Raw genomic sequence first — 18,195 nt, forward strand, 5'->3', positions numbered from 1 at the left:
TGAAGACATGACCACTACAGCCACATGAGGCTCAGAGTCACAGTGTTACCACCCAGCTCGCTTGGGGCAAAAAAATGCAAAAACAAAAAGGTTTGAATAAGTTATTTATTAGCAGAAAGTCTGATGTTTTAAAAAATAATACACAACCAAAAGGGACAAGTGCCAAAAGAAAAGGACAGATGGATGCAGCTCAAAGTAAAAAACAAATATAACCAAAAAAGGACCCCCAAACTGGAGCTAAAAACTAACCTAGAAAAAGAAAACAATGAGAAAAAACCTCACTGCCTTGACCTAGCTCTCTGCTCCTATTGGCTTTAAAAATAGAGATGCTACATGTATTAACATCAGGAAAAGAACATAAAACTAGCCCTGGCCCAGATCCCAGGTGGCATGAATGACTCAACCACAAAATATCTATACAGCAACGACAAGCACAGCCAACATCTAGTACTTGGTACTAATTACTAGATTCTCCAACAGAGACAACGACACAGCAAGAGGCACAGAGGTGAGCTGTTCACAGAGACCAAGCCACAGCTACTGACAGGCTGGTCAAACACTTATAGGTTCAGCCTGTTAATTTAAGATCTTGGATTGGAGCGGTCTGCCTTACACAAACAAAACAGCAACAAGAAGTATGAGTTTGTGTTTCTCAAATATAATATACAATATAATATATAATTCATCAAGCAAAAATGTTAATTTCCACAAAAGTCTGAAAGAAGCATGAAACATATTAACATATATTTTAAACTCTACAACTGTACAATGAATCTACAACCTATTTGAATCTCTCAGGTTTCACTCATTCAGATGTTTAATATTTAACACCACTTATTTAGTCCAAGTCAGCAATGTCACATGATCACATCACACCTCTGCTCAGTTTGTCTTTTGACACTTTTGTATCACAACAAAGTAAACTGAACAGAGACATACGTGTTTAAATTATGACATTCAACAAATACCAGATACATGCTTAGAGAATTCAGTGAAGTCCTAAAATGATAAGAAACAAAATAACAGTGAAAACTAAGATTTTAACTTTCACTCAACACCAGTAGATAAATCACTGAGCTCAATAAAGGGCCTGATAGAGAGTTCATTAAGGGTGTCTTACTTACCACATGTCTTTCTGTAGAAAAAACTATTTACAGAAATAAATATTGATAACTCTATCATAGTCATAGAATCTATAAGGTTTTCACAGCATAGACAAATTCCCCACATAGATACAGTCTGTATTATGAAGTAAAGGCTAATTTCTTTGCTAAAGCTTTAACTAATCCGTTATAAATGAAATGTAATGATATGAACACTGTGGCCTCTTATTTTTTGGATTAATTGACAGTAGCGTAGAGGTTACTGGGATCAGTGGAGGCTCCAGCAGAAGAGGAGGAAGCTTTCACAGTGCTGTAGGTCACTGCATCACCTTCTTCATCATTACCACGAACCTGGGAAACAAAAGGGAAACAACACCACACATGAATTATAAAGACATGAAAAAGCCAAAATCCACATAACTTAACGGGAGATCTGAAAGTCATCATTTTGATTATATTCATTAACTGAAATGAACTAGATATTTCCTTTTTTATCTCCATCCTTTTTCTCTTCCTTTGTAGCTGTATAACCAAACGCTGAGCTTACCCGGGCTTTACTGTTGTTCTTCTTGGTAAAGCTGACGGAGGCGTATGAAACACCTTCTTCAGGATCAACCTACGCAGTGAAGACAATATGATGGCTGCTCAGTGACATCTGGACTTATATGTACAACTGAAATGAGTTTTCTTCTTCTCTCGACGCTTTCACAACTCGTCTCTCACCGACTCTACAGTACCACCTGGTGGCGGAATGTATACAATGCTTAACTTATGACTGAACCAACTGCAACGCAAAGACTTGCCAAGTCTGTTAGCCATGTACCTCACACAGTAGAGAAGTAATGCACAGCTATTGTAATATGGCGTCTGCTTCATTGTGTTGATTATATTGCTATTTTGATGTGTAGGGCAAGTAGCTGTACTGATGTGTGTTTTTATCTAACAGTTGTGCTGACCAATAAATGTGCTGTTAATCTGCGAGAAGTCTACTGAGGTTAAGTCAGAGAGGTTATATAGGAAAATTTCACCTTTTATAACTCATTAGTAACATCGGGCACACTCAATTCTTAGCACAAGAACTCTATCTAACAAATGAAAAACATCTTCTTCTGCTACTTGGCTGGCAGTAATTTACCACAGACAGTTTCACCTTGCCCCCTGTTGTTGGGTACAACTGTGCACACTTTAATAAAAGGAACTGAATATTGTTGTATATTACTGAATTAATATAATATGTAGAAATATGTAGAATATGTCACATTTAAAACAGAATATCAAAAACTCTGATTTGTTCTGAGAAGTCATAACTGTGTAAATATTTGATAAATCAGCTTCTGAACTCACATTTTCATCCGTCTTTGTTTTGTTCCCTGAAAAGACAAAACAGTTGACTTTACCTTTAACAGTGAATGTCCATACTTATTAAAATATCTTGTTTGTCATTTTACTCACGTTTAGATTTCCTCCATCTGATGAGCACCAAAACTAAAACTAAAAGTGATGCTAAACCCACAGCCGCAATGATGAACTTTATCCAACTTGGAAAATCTGAAAATAACAGGATGAAAAAGGGTTAGGGTTATATATCAGGGGAGATATTTACTGTACGCTCATTACATTTCACTTACTGCTAACAAAAAACTGATATACAAGCACAACAAAGCACTGTTTTAACTGCTCTGTGCTTTTTGATTGTTTGTGGAAAACTGTAACTGCTGATGAACATATATGTCACCATGGTTACACATATGTGCCTCCACAGTTTATGTCCAGAAGGTGGATTTAATGGTATGGCATTTCAAGCATTTGTTTGACAACAGCCTGAACTACATAGATGGAGTCACTATCAACAGGCAGACATGTGAGGATATTTTCCACTCTGTGTGTTTGTCACAATAAAAACACCAACTATTAAAACGAAAAGTTATCGTTGTAACACGTTTTCTAATAGAGAAATATGTTATAATGAGATAATGTTTCTATTATCTGAGCAAGTAGTTTTTCTTGTGGCAGGAGAATGCTGGTGCACAGTTGTGTTTGACATGTTGAAAGATCAGTCATGATATGAAAAGTGTTATCTCAGCACAAAAATTACAATCCCAAAATTATGATTCTGTCACATGAGATAAATATGATGAAAAGGATGATTTTTTTTAAATGACACTAACGAACACAGCAGCTGTCACTTTAATTATTTTTAAACAAATCTATTTATTCAGGTTTATAAATGATAACCACAACTCCTGTTAATGAGTTAATGAAGCAGTATTAATAAATATAAATAAATAAAGTTTTTTGATATACTGTATGTTTGTTATGGGATGGACTATCTGTAAAGTTTTTGAACCTGCTTCTTACTTTTTTGTTCTGTTGATGGTTCCTCTACATCAGCCGTTTGTGTCATTGGTGTTGTTGTTGCATCATTTCCTGGATGAATGAACAAAGAAGAAATGTATTTAAAATTCTACACAGGGAGAAAAAAACACCTCATATTTATCACAGGCGGATTTTTACCAAATTAAACCTCAAAATATTTCAAATACAGTTTTAAAAAATAAAGAATAGAATAAAGTTACTATAAACAGCTCATCATCTTCTCACCTGGTTTTTTACCTGACAACAGAGGACTGAAGTTATACAGCTGCACTTCTTTACTGTTGAGATTTGTGACTTCACACTGCAAAAACTTATAATTTGATGTGTAAATAAAATGAGAAGTCGACAACACCACAGTGGCTGAACAGGTAGATTGTGATGTCTGTAGTTCGTTGTTATTTTTGTCCGGTTCATTTCCTGTATACAGCCACTTCACTGTATATCTACACCCATCATTTGTCGACACAGAGCAGTTTAACTTCACCTCATCAGTGTCCTTATGTTCAGTCACTGGTGAAGATGGAGATATTGTGAGAGAAAGACAACAAGAGTAAAATTAACTTCATCACTGTAATCATAATTATTGTAATGTTTCAGTATATTCTTCTAACAAGACAGTTTGATCTGAAAACATTATGATGTAAATACTCACTGCTAACAACAGACAGATACACCACAGAGTGTTGACCTTGTTGTCTGGTTCTGCCAAACTGTCTGCAGGTGTACAGACCAACATCCTCAATTGTGACCTTCTTTATAACCAGAGAACAGTTTGGTGTAATACTCAGTCTGTCTGATTTAGCTTTGGCATTTTTACCAATCTGTCCGCGTTCAATCAGCTCTACTGCTGCTGTGTTTGTTGAATGATTGAAGATCCAGGTAGTACTGTCACATTCATTCTGATCAGTCATCACATTTTTACAGGACAAAGTGGCTTCATCTCCATCTCTGACAGTGATGTCGAGGTAAGTTTGTTCAGTTACTGCTGTTGAGAATTTAAGACAGAAATGTGATAAATGAACTGAAATAAGAATATGACTGTAGTGTGAATGTTAAAAATAAACAGCATATTTCACTGTCTCAGAAATATGAAGATTATTAAGTAAAATATTATTTGTAATAATTGAGACTTTTGTTTCTTACCCATAAAATGAAGCCCCAGTATCAGAAATTATAACATTTAAATCAATTTGAATTCAACTGCTGTGCTTCTCTGTCTTTCTCTCTGTCTTCGCCTCACACTCTTAGCTCTCAAAATGCAGAAGTACACTACTCTACTTCCTATAATGAGCCAACTTTCTCCTCCTCCTCCTATTTTTATCACATGTAAATGACCAAACCTGTAACCTTTTGTAGGTGGAGCATATTTACTTCCCTTCTCTTGATATTGAAAGGTTCTTGCATTTTACGACCAAGCATCTAATGAGCATAAAGTATTTTGTGTGGCTGCACTTTCCACATGTCGACACAGCAGCTTAACTTCACCTTATCAGTGTCCTGATATTCAGTCACTGGTGAAGATAGAGTTTTAAAAAAATCAAAAAGCTGCAACCATTTTATCTACGAGTTAAATAGTAAAATGGTTATTTCATAAAGTACCATCGGTAATAATGCATATTTTTGTATCTTACCTGTAAACTGAAGCCCCAGTATCAGAAATAAAAACATTTTAATCCATCTGAGTTCAACCATCGTTCTTCTCTGTCTTTCTCTCTGTCTTCTTGACACACTCTTAACTTTCAAAATGCAGAAATACACTATCTACTTCCTATAATCAGCAAAGTGTCTCCTCCTCCCATTTTTCTATTACTAAACTTGTAACACATTCACTTCCCTTTTCTTTATAGGCCTATTCAAAGTGTTTTGCTTTTCACAAGTAAGCATCTGTGGACAAAGAATTAACCAATCGTAGGCCAAATAAAATAAACTAAACCCCAAAAAAGATGGCATAATGAATTGGAGCTGGCCAAGGGGCTTCATCAGTTCTTGCGTGGATGAATAAGAACATTCACAGACTAACAGCTGGAGGAAAATATTCACATCAGAGAGACGGCATGATGTGCGCCCTTCTCCATACACCTGCAGTGGACCATTTCGTGACACTGTGGCATACAAAAGTGTAGTACATCAGAGAGAGTCCACCTCTGTTTGAGACCAACTATGACTGAGAGAGATGAGAGGACGTTCCTGCAAAGGTCCCGCCTCCTAAATTTTACCGGAACTTTCGTAATTCATGAATGTTACCCCACATTTCCTGTTGTTTTTTTTTAAAGACCTTTCTATATTTTTTGACTCCTTGAAAGATATCAAATCTAAAAAGGCACAATGTCTGTACAAGCATTTGTCAGTTTTTTTTCTTTCTCTTAATCAGACCCCAGAAAATTGTAATTGATTGTTTGTTTGCTTTTTTCTCCTATGGCTTTCCAGTTTTTGTTTTTTCTTGTGTTATACTTTACTTTATTGTTTTTGCTCAGTCACAAAGTAAATTTGTGCTGGAAATTGTTCTGTTTGTTAGATTTTTCGTCACTATAAACTTAAAAACAAAAAAAAAAAACCCAAAACGAAAAGAAACAAACAACAACAAAAAAACCAACCGAGCTTCCTGAAAGCTGGGATGTGGTATTAGTTAAATCCACTAGATGGCAGTAAGTGAAACATATTAGATGCAGGCTGCCGTTTAAACATTAGAGTAGAAGAAGAACAGCGCTTCCGTATAGAGGAAGGAGCAGCATGTTTGCATTTAGTTCCGGTGGTGAAACACAAGGACGCTCTGACACAAGATTTCACCTTTAATTTGAGTAACGTCTCGTGTTTGTATTTGTATTTAAGAGACCTTAAGTCGTTTTATCTACCGAGAATCTAAAGGTAAGTTTATCTTAAACGAGGAGCACGTAAAGAGAAGTAATCAGTTTATTAAAGAAGGATAAAAGTGCTGTAGTTTATGTTTAACGTCTCAAAATGAAGATGCTGCTATGTTAATGGATTTAATTCATATGTAACATTACTTTACTGCAGTGGAAGAAGAAGCAATGTAAAAATACTCAATTGATTATTATTATGGACTGATGTAGTTGTACTGTCACAGTAAAAGTACTGCAGTATTATGAGTGATGTCGTTAAAGTATTACAGTAAAAGTACTGCAGTATTATGAGTGATGTAGTATGCAGTATTACAGTAAAAGTACTGCAGTATTATGAGTGATGTAGTATGCAGTATTACAGTAAAAGTACTGCAGTATTATGAGTGATGTAGTATGAAGTATTACAGTAAAAGTAGTGGTTTGGTCCCTTTGACTGATATATTATATGACATCAGTAGATTATTAATAATTAAAATAAATAATAAACTGAAGCTCACTCTCTTTCTTAAAGCCCAAGATGAGATCTTGAAATGTATTATTTTGTGTCCACAACCCAAAAATATTCAGTTTACTGTCACAGAGGATTAAAGAAACCAGAGAATGTTCAGATTTGAGATGCTGGAACCAGATTGTAATTTTTTAAAAGTGACTCATAATGTTGATTCAGTTATAGATGATAGTTCAGACTCTGAATTGATGTGTTATGCTGCGATAACATTTTCTTTTGTGTTGATCTCTCTTACAGATGCCTCCCAAACCTCTGGAGCCTCTGGCCAAGAAACTCATGAAAGGAGTGATCGCATTGGAGCTGCTGGGCGTCTTCGGGGCTTACGCTCTGTTCCACAAGATGAACAACAGTCGAGGTATTGGTTACATTCTTTGAACGAATCATCAGTATTAAGACTCACACTGAAGAGCCCTCGGATAGTGAATATCATTTACCTCAACTGCAGAGAAAATCAGGGTTTATTTAGTTGAAACAGGTGTATATTAGATTCCTAATTTCCCTTGTTGCTTGTCCCAGAAATGCTGCTTGTATGAATTAAACCCTTTTTGTGCCATTTGGGATCAAAAGAAACAATCAGACAGTTACTGATCAACATTATCAATTACTTAAAGCTTTGTTTCTCTCCACCTGCTGAATGTAAATCCAATATTCACTCTCTTTTAGCTCTGTTTATGCTCTCTATCAACTCCTGAGGGAAATATCTGACTCTTTAGCTGCCAAATGCTCCACTATGTTCACTAGCTAGTTTACAGCTAACTGTGTCTGTTTGCTGTTTGGTGTTGAGCAGGTAGTGCACAGTGACTATTTTTTAACAGCTTTTTCTCCAAAAACAATGCTATGAGAGCACAGAGAGTGAACCAAAAACAGTAAAGTTGCAGCTGGAAAGTGAAACAATGAGCTGAAACTCACTATAAATATAGAGAATTTACTCTAAAAAGTCATATTTCCTTTCCTGCTCCTGCAGATTTCAGGAGCACCATGAACAGGAGGTTTCCATCAGTTCTTGAAGGTAAGAGCAGCAGATGAAGATATTCATACTCTATCATAAATATACCCAATCTCTGTCTTTGTGTTGAGATTAGACTGACAGAAGTTAAGAGGAAAAGGTTTCATTAGAGGTGACAATCCAACATGATACTGATTGAACTGAAGATTCACTTCTTCACATCATTGTTAAAAAATTGAGGGTTGCAGTTTAAACAGATCTTACTAATATTGATAAATGTGACAAGAAATAAATGATTGGCCCAATACATAATGTACCAAATTGGACTGTGACCTTTTACAAAATTACCTAAATATGGCTTCTCTTCAGATCATGTCAGGGTCTGAAAACAAGTTTCTGCTCTGTTTCCTTTCAGTTTACTACCAGTCCAACGAGTGGGCCGGCGTCTACGGCATCCGAGAGAGAGACCATGAAGCCTGGGCGGCCAAACAGGACTGAAGGTGTCCGTCATTTTACAGTCCACGCAACAACAGCTACTTCTTCTTGTTCCCGAACATTTTGCTTCCCGTCCTGGCTCGGCCGAACGTCTTCTTCTTGTTAAACGTGGCCTTCTTCTGGAGTAGTGTCTTAACGTCTCGGCCTTGGATCCAGTCACCATGCTGAGACTCCTACTTGAGCTGCTTCAGGCCTGAAAGGGGACACGAAATGTTAGAAAGTGAAGGAGAGGACACATCATACACTACCTCTGGTCTCAGGAACAGGATACAACATTGTAATCAAAGTCATTTAAAGCTGTTTTAACACCATTTTCATGTGGATGTGTATGTTTAAGGAGTCACTGTGGTCGCTCCCTTCTCAGCTCAACTACACTGTAAAAGGACGACAAAATCCACAGAAATGTAATTTAATTTAACAAAAAACATTTCAGTTTTACACATGAAGAGTTTCCTGATGTGATACAGAACAGAAGGTAGTCAGTATTGTGATATGTATTTGAGTCCATCTCTCAGCCCTAATTTATTCATGTAGTGAGTGTTTTTGTCTCTGTGGAGAAGTTATTAAATGTTGCTGGTATCCAGCTGACTCAATAAAAACATTTATCTCGTATTTTTCTTATTTTAATATGATGATTGAGCTTGATGTTGGTTCATGTGTACTCAAGTCACAGCTATAGTAAAATATATAAAATCTAATTCAACCATATTAAAGCCTGTTCATCTACAAGCTAAACATATAACTAACAGGACAGGACTTAAAAAGATAAAGATGAGTTGATTTTCCTGCTATAAAGGACACTGATCAGCTGATTTTAAGTGAAGCCCCTCTCGGACACACTTCCCTTTATGTTAATCTGAATGTCTCAAAAACATAAGTAATACTTGTTCAAAATAATAGTATATAGTATTTTAAAATATTATTATAAATATATATAATATAAATATATTTTTTAAATCTGATATTTACCCAGATGTTATGTGTTAATGCTTTTAAAAAAAACTATTTTTAATATACAGGAAAAAAAATACATCTTCAAACTAGTGAACCCTTTGTTTTTATAGTAAAACAGATACAGATCCGAGAGTTCTCCAGCTACACACATCTTTACTATGTTGTTTGTATTTTATGTCAATAAAAATACAATACTCATTCAGATTTGAATTTAATGCAGCTGTCATTGCAGGATTTCACCAGCAGGTGTCAGTATTACAGTGTTACAATGTGCAGCAATGAGCAGAGATCATGCAGGAAAAGGAATCAGATTCACCTGAGAAATGTCTGCAGGTAAAAGACAAAGAGTTGAATTAATAATGAGAAGACAGCAAAGATTTTCAATGCACTATTAAAATAATAACTTAAAAATTACACTCATTATTCACAATTATTCATAAAACATCCAGGTAAAAAAAAACAACTTACGGGTTCATTTGTTATTTCTTTTTCCCAGAGAAACCTCCATCTCTCCTTCATCTCTTCCTCATTTGTGGTTTCTGGAGATGAATCTTCCTTCATGTGGACTCAGTTATTCCCGCAGGTGAGTTAACACCTGCTGTAGGTTCGATTAAATGGACAGTCTGAGGCCTGCAGGTCTGTTCTGCTCCCTCAGGACTCACAACAGACTTCCAGCTGTGCTCGACTCAAATAGGAGACGCTATTTGCTCAGCTGAGCCACAAACACATCAGGATACAGCAGCAGGAGTAATCTGAGTGAATTTGTTAGAGATAACATCAGTTTTTAACACAAATTTAGCTCATTCCTATATGGAGTTATGTGTAATGTAGTTTGTAATAGAACATTTTGACACTTACATAAAAATCCTGAGTTTTGACTTACATACAATTATATCATAGAGTTAGATCCTTCCATGCATTTATATATTTTAACACCAAGTATCCTGTATATGATGTCTGTATCTGTGCTCTTTTTTTTTTGCATTTTTGTTTCATTATTTTTTTAATATGAGCTACTCTTCAATTACTTGTGTAGATTTTAGCACACAAATATTTCAGTGTTCTTTCTGCTGCCTGACAGTCTTACTTGATCATTGAGCAACACAGGACTGCAAAAAAAAAAAAAAGGGAAAAGAGGGAAATATTTTAGGTTGTTTGACGTTCACAAAGGGAGGACAAGCCGTGTGTGTGCAGAGAGCATGGTGGTCCCACTCCTCTCGTCCCCTCTACCTCGGCTGTGTGTACCATCCGTCCTGTCGTCCTTTCAGATTCGGCAGCAGGTAAACACACACTGTCAGACCACAAATAGTAACAAGGAAGACCCTGGACAGCCTCCATTCTGCTGGTCTCTATAAGGATTTACCAGCATGCATTTCTTCACCGGTGTCCATATGAACACTGAAAGAGGTTTCACTTGCTGTAATCTTTCCCCTTGACCATTAAAGGATAGGTTTTCTGTATTTTCTATATTTTTCTTAATAATAAATCTCATGTTTGGATCCAAACCGTATCCAAAGCCTGATATATCGTATTCCTCCAAGCCTTAGACCTCAGTTGTTGTCCAAAAACAATTAAAGACACATCAATAAGTCACACCTCTGCACTGGGTGACATGTTCCTTCATTATGATGAGTTTGGTCTCTAGAAATGTCTCCAAAGACTAATAACAGTGGTCATGTTTTCAGTCTCTAGGGAGTAGTACTGTGTAAGATGTTTACAGCCACATCTCACGACCTCTTGACTTTGTACTGAAGCTCGTTGAGAAATTTACAATGTAGTACAAAGTCAAGAGGTTTTGATGTGTCGCACAACAAGCTAATGACGCTGTAACTGAACAATGTTCCTGGACATGCTCAGTGGTTACACAGAACTACTCCCTAGAGACTGAAAACATGATTACTGTTAATAGTCTCTGGAGCCATCTTTAAACAGACTAACATGACCAAACTCAGGGGTGGCCCATGGCATACTGTGTAGGCTGTATTGGTCTCCAAATGAGAGGGATATGATTGTTTGTTTTCTCATTTACTTTTCCCTTTTCCTCTCTGACTTCTGTAGGTTTTCATGTAGTTTGATAGTCACCAAACTAAATGTACATCAGATACTGCCATTGAATGGTGCTTTGACCCCAACATGCCTTTTTGTCTGGAGGACTGGGAGGACTTTGTCTGGCTGGAGGTATTATTGTTGCATTTTTTGGAGGGCTCCAATCTAAAATTTCACATATAGAGCACCAACATAGTCAGAGCTGGCACTGCCCAAACATGTCACCTAGTGCAGCAATGTGGCTCATTGATGTGTTTTTAACAATTTTGCAAACACAAGTCTGTTAGTTCAATTTTGGTTTGGATCCGAATGAGATTCATTGACAAAAGGAGGAGTTTCCAACACACTGTGATGTGGAACAAAGTCCACAGTCCTCATTTTGTGGACATCTAGTCTGTACTGGTCTCTCGTCACTGGTTTCGAGTCAAACACAGAGTTCATTTTAAGATTATGTTTTTTAAAAGTACTGTGTAGATTAGCACTAGTTTATCTTTCTGAACTCTTCATCCTCTCAGATCTGCTGACCACTCACTGCTCTTCATTCTTCCTGTTATAAAATCCAGAGGTGATCAGGCTTTTTCCACCGTCGGCCTCTCGTTATTAGACCTTCCCCCTTCACTGATATCTTTTTGTCATTGTGAGGACATTTGTCATTTATTCCAGTGTGACTTTATCTAAATGTAAGGCTATTCAACATTTTTATTCATTTTTCTTTTGTTTCTCATAATTATTTTTAGTACCACATGGTCTAGTTGTGTTGCGGTGGAAGGGTTGTAACAAAACATGTGGCTCATTTGGATGGCTGAGGCCTCATAAAACATTTAAATTCATGTTTGCACAAATTAACGACTGTCGATTTGACCTCGGAAATGACAATGTCAGAGAAAATACTCTGACCTCGAGGTCCTTTCGATCCTGTCACATGATATTATTTATTTTGTGGAGGAAGTGTAGTAATTTAGTTTTTTGGTAAACGTTATTTAAGGATTAAGATTTAATTTTTTGAGTATTATTTAAAGGCAGACTTGAAAAACTGACTTATACCCATATTTGGTGTCACTAATACACCTATAATATATTATGTTTTATTCATTATTACATTTTTCACCTTCTCTTATGTATTCTATGATTTATATATTTCTTTATTGTTCATCTTATTGTTATCGGTCTATTCTTACTTTACTGTTTATTGTTTAATCTGTAGCTACATTAATTCATCTGTACTATCTGCTAATAAGCCTGCATGTTATTTAAATTATATTGTTTTTTATAATGTCTGTGATTGTTTCATTGAATGTGTGTGTGAGTATATATGGTAGCTGTTGTGTGACTGTGATAGAGAACAAAGAACAGTTTTATTGTGGTCCTCCTGTGTTTGTTATCTGTTCTCAGGTTCCTGATCTCACTGAGATTTCCTGAGTAAATAAAGCTTAACTAAACCAACTAAACCAACTGCTTATTGTCTGCAATGACAATAAAGTTGAGTCTAAATGAATCTGGAGGCCATAATTCAGGAATTAAAAAAACCTTTAGAAACAGAGTTACAGAATGCTTTATAGGAGAAAAGGAAATTATTTTCTACCATCTACCATCAGACTGTTTAATGTCTGTGGTTTTATTTTTAAACTGTGCACTTTTAGATTTTTGCACACAGAGTATTTTATTATTATTTATTTACTGTATATACATTTGTTCAAATTAGTACAGCTTTTGGGTGACTGGTGACCATTTTGTTGTCTCTCTCTCTCTCTCTTCTATCTATCTATCTATCTATCTATCTATCTATCTATCTATCTATCTATCTATCTATCTATCTATCTATCTATCTATCTATCTAATAAAAGAAAATCCAGCAATTCATGGTGTAGACAGTAAAATATATAAAATATCCATTTTTGAGTAAAATAAGATAAAATCTGTAAAAAGAATAACATAAAACATAGTGGAAACATAATGAGCTATGATTAATACAAGTTTTATATAAGGTAAGTTTTAAGTTAAGTAATAATACAGTAAAAAATATTATTATTATTATTGTCATTATTATAAGCAGGATGAATGGGATACTACTACTGCTATACAACAACAACAACAACAACAATAATAATAATATTTCAAACACAAAAGAAAAAAATAAGCCTTAGGTGTAACGTGAGGTATGAAGTCACCTGAGTGACGTCACGCTGGACAGGTAAAGCCATCATTCACTGTCACGGTCTCGCGGGTCAGACGGCGGTAGGCCACAGGGCGGGAGACTCGTGGTGATGTCAGAATATTCAAATCAAGATGTGAGCTCGAGGAGGGTCTGAGGGACGAACCGGATTGGCTACTGGCCCTTCAGTAGCGCGAGCGCAGGTGTCGGCGTCACTCAGTGAGCAGGAACCGTCCCCGCGGTCACAGTCGCTGCTCGCTGCCCGGCAGCTGTGCGCCTGTCCCGGGTCAGAAGCTGCAGGATACATCGGACGGAGACGAGCTGCCAGCTGAGGACCGGCGGGTGTGTGTGTTTGTTTTTCCGCGTCGCGTGAAGCTGCTGGACGGTTGTTGTGCTGGAGCGTGCACGATGCTGAGCGCAGTTAAAATGGAGGGACACGAGCATCCGGACTGGAGCAGCTACTACGGAGAGACCGAGGTCCGTGCACGTTACACCGGGAAAAACATCTGCGTGAACTCCGCTGAGTATCAGACAGATTATTAACTCAGTGATTAATGATCGATTAGAAGCAGATAGTTTCTCTGAGTCAGGGAAGATAAACTCTGTTAAGAAGCATACATTTATATTTGAGGGTTTTAACAAAATGTATTTGTTCTTCCAGGCCTAACAGTATTTCACTCACATCCTTCCACGTGTTAAAGAGTTAAATAAGTTCAACTAAATATTTCATATAGCCTACGTGCCTGAAAAGATTTTTGGATCTTTTATTTTACAATTAAAATATGAATTGTTCGTTTCTATGATCAGTTTACATTATTACAATCTAGCTATTGTGATTAATTTGGTAATGTTTGCCCACGTTTGATTTCTGTAGTGAGATTAAAATAGATTAGAGGTTCGTTCGAGGATCATTTTTGATGTGAATTTTACAGCAAAAACGAAAATATCCACAACGAACTCTGAACAAAATTCATCCAATCTGTTTTTTTAAATGAAAACTTTCGTTAAAACAAATCTAACAAATCTTCAGCTGAAGTTCATTCATTCAATTTTAATAGGCTGTCTATAAATAATATTACTCTTTAAATACCATAGCCTTTTTTTCGTATTTAAAAGTGCAAAGTTGACATGAAAACACGCTGAAACTGATGACTCCGTATTTAAAATGTAAATTAAAAAAAAAAGAAAATTGACTCGGTTTTATTTAACAGCTTTTCTGGGAACAAGTTAGCCTCCATAAAAATGAAATTTCACCATTTTATGTTTGTCAGATTAAATTATTCGACTTTGGTAGATGACTGTGTTTTAATGGGCGTCAAATGGCTCTTATCGCACCCATTATGCATTTTATTATGATTAGTTAACAATAAAGACATACGCTATAAGAAGCATCAGTGTTGATCACATCCCCATAATATTACATAATTAATAATAATAATAATAATAAATTACTATTTAAACCTGATTTACTTATAAAATAGGGCCTTATCATTAGTGACACTGAAGTCCATTTAAAATTCAGGATTTGAAGAAACCTGAAGGGATTTTTCCACATCTTTTCTTTAATTTATCCAGTATTTTTCAACAGGATTTAATATTTTCTTTGCCTGGCTTTAAAACAGCATTTGAAATGATGTCTGAAATTAAGAGGCTACGTCTCCTTAAAGTAAATATTATAATGAAATCCCAAGAAAGTTCAGTTCTGTTGAGTCTTAAAGAAGTTTTTATTTGTCCTTCAACGAAACGCTTAATTTAAATACAACTACATAACACGTTTAACCTAAATAACTATAGAATTTAAATTATTCGGCCAAAATCCTTCATTATTATCCGTTGCTTTCATTCGTATTACAATCATGACGGTCCTGAATAAATCACCTGTAATCAGCTCTGATAATTAATTGTGTTGTTTATAAAACTCTTATTAGTGTATAATTCAATATATCTGCATTCATTAACATTTGTTCTGTCTCTCTGTGTCTCAGTGTTACACTGCAGCAGCAAACATGAACTCCGGTCTGACCATGAACTCCATGAGCAGCTACATGAGCGCGCCTGGCATAACCAGCACCGGTCACATGAACGCGCATTCCTATATGAACCCAGTTGGAGTGAGCCAGTCCTCCATGTCAACCGGGGTTTCTCAGAGCCCCGGGGCCGTGCAGGCTGGAGGCGGGATGACTGGCCTGAGCATGAGCCCGATCAGCCAGCCGCCGTACGGGAACGTGCCGGTGATGAGCCCGGTATACGGACAGGCCTGCAGCATCAGATCAAGGGATCCCAAACCGTACCGGCGGAGCTACACGCACGCCAAGCCGCCGTACTCCTACATCTCCCTGATCACCATGGCTATCCAGCAGTCCGGCTGCAAGATGCTGACGTTAAACGAGATCTACCAGTGGATCATGGACCTGTTCCCGTTTTACCGGCAGAACCAGCAGCGGTGGCAGAACTCCATCAGACACTCGCTGTCTTTTAACGACTGCTTCATTAAGGTTCCCCGGTCTGCGGACAAACCGGGGAAAGGCTCCTTCTGGGCACTGCACCCGGACTCCGGGAACATGTTTGAGAATGGCTGCTACCTCCGTCGGCAAAAGCGCTTCAAGAGCGAGAAGAAGTCCGGTGCAGGTGACAAGGAACCGGGGGGTAAACCGGGCTCGGAGGGTGGCTCGGTCCCCAGCAGTGGATCAGACTCCCCTCACTCATCTTCCTCCTCCCCTCCGACCTCCAGTGCGGATGTAAAAGCCGTCGACTTAAAACCTTGCCGCGCCAGCCCCGTGCGTGTGCCCTCCCCGCTCGCGCACACACAACACCTGTTCTCCCATCATCCTCATCATCATCATCATCACCCGCTGCTGCTGCACGAGGCCGCCCACCTGAAACCACCGGACCCCTACCACCCCCACCCCCACCCCCACCACTACTCCTTCAACCACCCGTTCTCCATCAACAACCTGATGTCCGAGCCGCAGCACCACAAGCTGGACCCGGCGGTGCAGTACGGGGGCTACGGCTGCCCGGTGTCCGGTGCGCTGGTGGCGGCCAAAACCGGCCTGGATCCCGTGCACACCGACACCAACTACTACCACGGCGTGTACACAAGAGGCCCGTAATGAACTCCTCCTGAAATATACATCTGACTTTTGTACATTTGTAAATGTGAGAAAGTGTTTTGTTGAAGGCCTGAAGGATTTGTCATTAGTGTGTTTGTATACGTGCAACAGATAAACATCTTTATATGAAAAAACTTACTGTTTTTATATGTTTTATTTAATTTATTCCAGTTTTTTTCTTTCCAGCGTAACTCACAAAGGTCTAGTTAGTCTTTTAAATACAGACGCATTATTTGGGCAGTAAAAAGTGATGAGAGGTATCGAGATCTTGAATAAAAGGAGAAATAATAGGCTACATTAACCCTTACACATTGTTAATACTCTATAGTTACTAACTCTAAATTTCTGAAATGTCATTTTCACTCGTCAATTATCTCATCAGTCATCAATAAATGGGTGATTTAATGGTTAATGAAGCTTTCAGAGAGCAGAGTGTATTATTTAGGCTTACAGTTTATTAAAAGCCTATTAAGTATATCATGATCTAATAACAGGAGACCATTAGAGCCATAGTCATTTACATTTTTGAATGTAGATTTTTGAAAGTTTTAAATAAATACAGGTCAAATTTAACCTGAAACACTCTCTTTGTACAAAAATGTGTATTGTTGACCATAAAAGTGCATAAAAATCTACTCCTAAAAAATATTTTCTGGTTCATAAAATTTCAGCCCCAAAAATGTTTAGGGTGTTTTTATTACTCTAAAATGTAGAAATGGGTCAGATTTGAGTGAATGAAAGGGTTAAGTAACAGTACAAAAATACTAGCTGCAAAATTTACCTAAATCATTAAAAAGTAAACATCCTTATTATGCAAATGTTCCCACTCTGTTTATTGTATACATTGCATATGAAAAATATGCAATCTTCCAATTTTTCATGTTTTACTGTTTTACAAAAAACACAGATTTCTAATGAATGACAAACAGAAGTGACAACAGATCTTTAGAGTAATCTAAAATCAGTACAAATATGCAAGAAATGGGTAAAATATGTAGTAGTTATTACTGCAGTGTAGTACTGAGACTAATACAAAATAGTACACTAAATAGTCCTTTAACAAGTAAACATGATGCATTAAAAGTCATACTTATGTGAAAGTACATAAGCATTAGGTTCAAAATTGACTAAAAGTATCAAAAGTAAAAGCTTCAAAAATGGCCCCACTCAGTGTTATAATTATAGACTATATGTTTGTATTACATATATTATTTTACAACAATTAATCAAAGTGGATTTAATGCTGCATTGAAAAAAACAATATCTAAATGAATTACAAATATCAAATATATTCATCTGTTTTACTTCTGGTATCTACATCGTGGGGGGAGAATAGTGGAGTAGTGGAGTAGAAAATACAACATTTACCTCTGAAATGTAGTAGAGTGGAAGCATCAGGTATCTGCAAATGAAAAGAATCAAGTAAAGTACAACAACATTGTAATCAAGTACAGTATTTGAGTAAATATACTTAGTCATGTTCCACCACTGGCAGTAAGAGACAAAACACGCTGACACAGAAATGACCCGTCCCAGCATGCACACACAGACCTGCTAATAACATTAGATCCAGTCTTTCGGTAAAGAGGCGACATCAGCACTAAAAGGTTTGATTATCACCTGCAGAGACAGATAAAGCTG

At 37.0% G+C, this 18,195-nt stretch overlaps 2 protein-coding genes across 3 annotated transcripts; both read left to right on the top strand.

Moving 5' to 3' along the window:
- The first annotated feature begins 6,238 nt into the window (after positions 1–6,238).
- On the top strand, positions 6,239–8,763 carry LOC128377240 (protein CEBPZOS-like). 2 transcript variants are annotated; one of them, XM_053337159.1, is made up of 5 exons: positions 6,239–6,344; positions 7,086–7,203; positions 7,813–7,857; positions 8,210–8,311; positions 8,550–8,763. In XM_053337159.1, exons 2-4 carry the CDS (start codon positions 7,086–7,088, stop codon positions 8,290–8,292), a joined length of 246 nt encoding a protein of 81 aa, XP_053193134.1. In that variant the 5' UTR covers positions 6,239–6,344; the 3' UTR covers positions 8,293–8,311; positions 8,550–8,763. The 2 variants fall into 2 exon arrangements, with proteins under 2 accessions (XP_053193134.1, XP_053193133.1); XM_053337158.1 differs by having other exon boundaries at positions 8,210–8,763.
- A 4,889-nt stretch (positions 8,764–13,652) lies between these two features.
- LOC128377249 (hepatocyte nuclear factor 3-beta-like) lies at positions 13,653–17,307 on the top strand. Its single transcript, XM_053337167.1, has 2 exons — positions 13,653–13,918; positions 15,427–17,307. The coding sequence occupies exons 1-2, from the start codon at positions 13,850–13,852 to the stop codon at positions 16,552–16,554; spliced, it is 1,197 nt and encodes a 398-aa protein (XP_053193142.1). The 5' UTR covers positions 13,653–13,849; the 3' UTR covers positions 16,555–17,307.
- The last annotated feature ends 888 nt before the right edge of the window (positions 17,308–18,195 follow it).

The sequence above is a fragment of the Scomber japonicus genome, chromosome 17, assembly GCF_027409825.1.
Source record: "Scomber japonicus isolate fScoJap1 chromosome 17, fScoJap1.pri, whole genome shotgun sequence".
In the NCBI taxonomy this organism is placed as follows: domain Eukaryota; kingdom Metazoa; phylum Chordata; class Actinopteri; order Scombriformes; family Scombridae; genus Scomber; species Scomber japonicus.

Bases quoted from the DNA above. Each gene is read 5' to 3' on its own strand.
- LOC128377240 (XM_053337158.1), top strand. From the start codon at position 7,086: ATGCCTCCCAAACCTCTGGAGCCTCTGGCCAAGAAACTCATGAAAGGA. The intron at 7,204-7,812 runs GTATTGGTTACA...CTGCTCCTGCAG, and splicing joins CAAGATGAACAACAGTCGAG to ATTTCAGGAGCACCATGAAC. The intron at 7,858-8,209 runs GTAAGAGCAGCA...GTTTCCTTTCAG, and splicing joins GTTTCCATCAGTTCTTGAAG to TTTACTACCAGTCCAACGAG.
- LOC128377249 (XM_053337167.1), top strand. From the start codon at position 13,850: ATGCTGAGCGCAGTTAAAATGGAGGGACACGAGCATCCGGACTGGAGC. The intron at 13,919-15,426 runs GTCCGTGCACGT...TCTGTGTCTCAG, and splicing joins GCTACTACGGAGAGACCGAG to TGTTACACTGCAGCAGCAAA.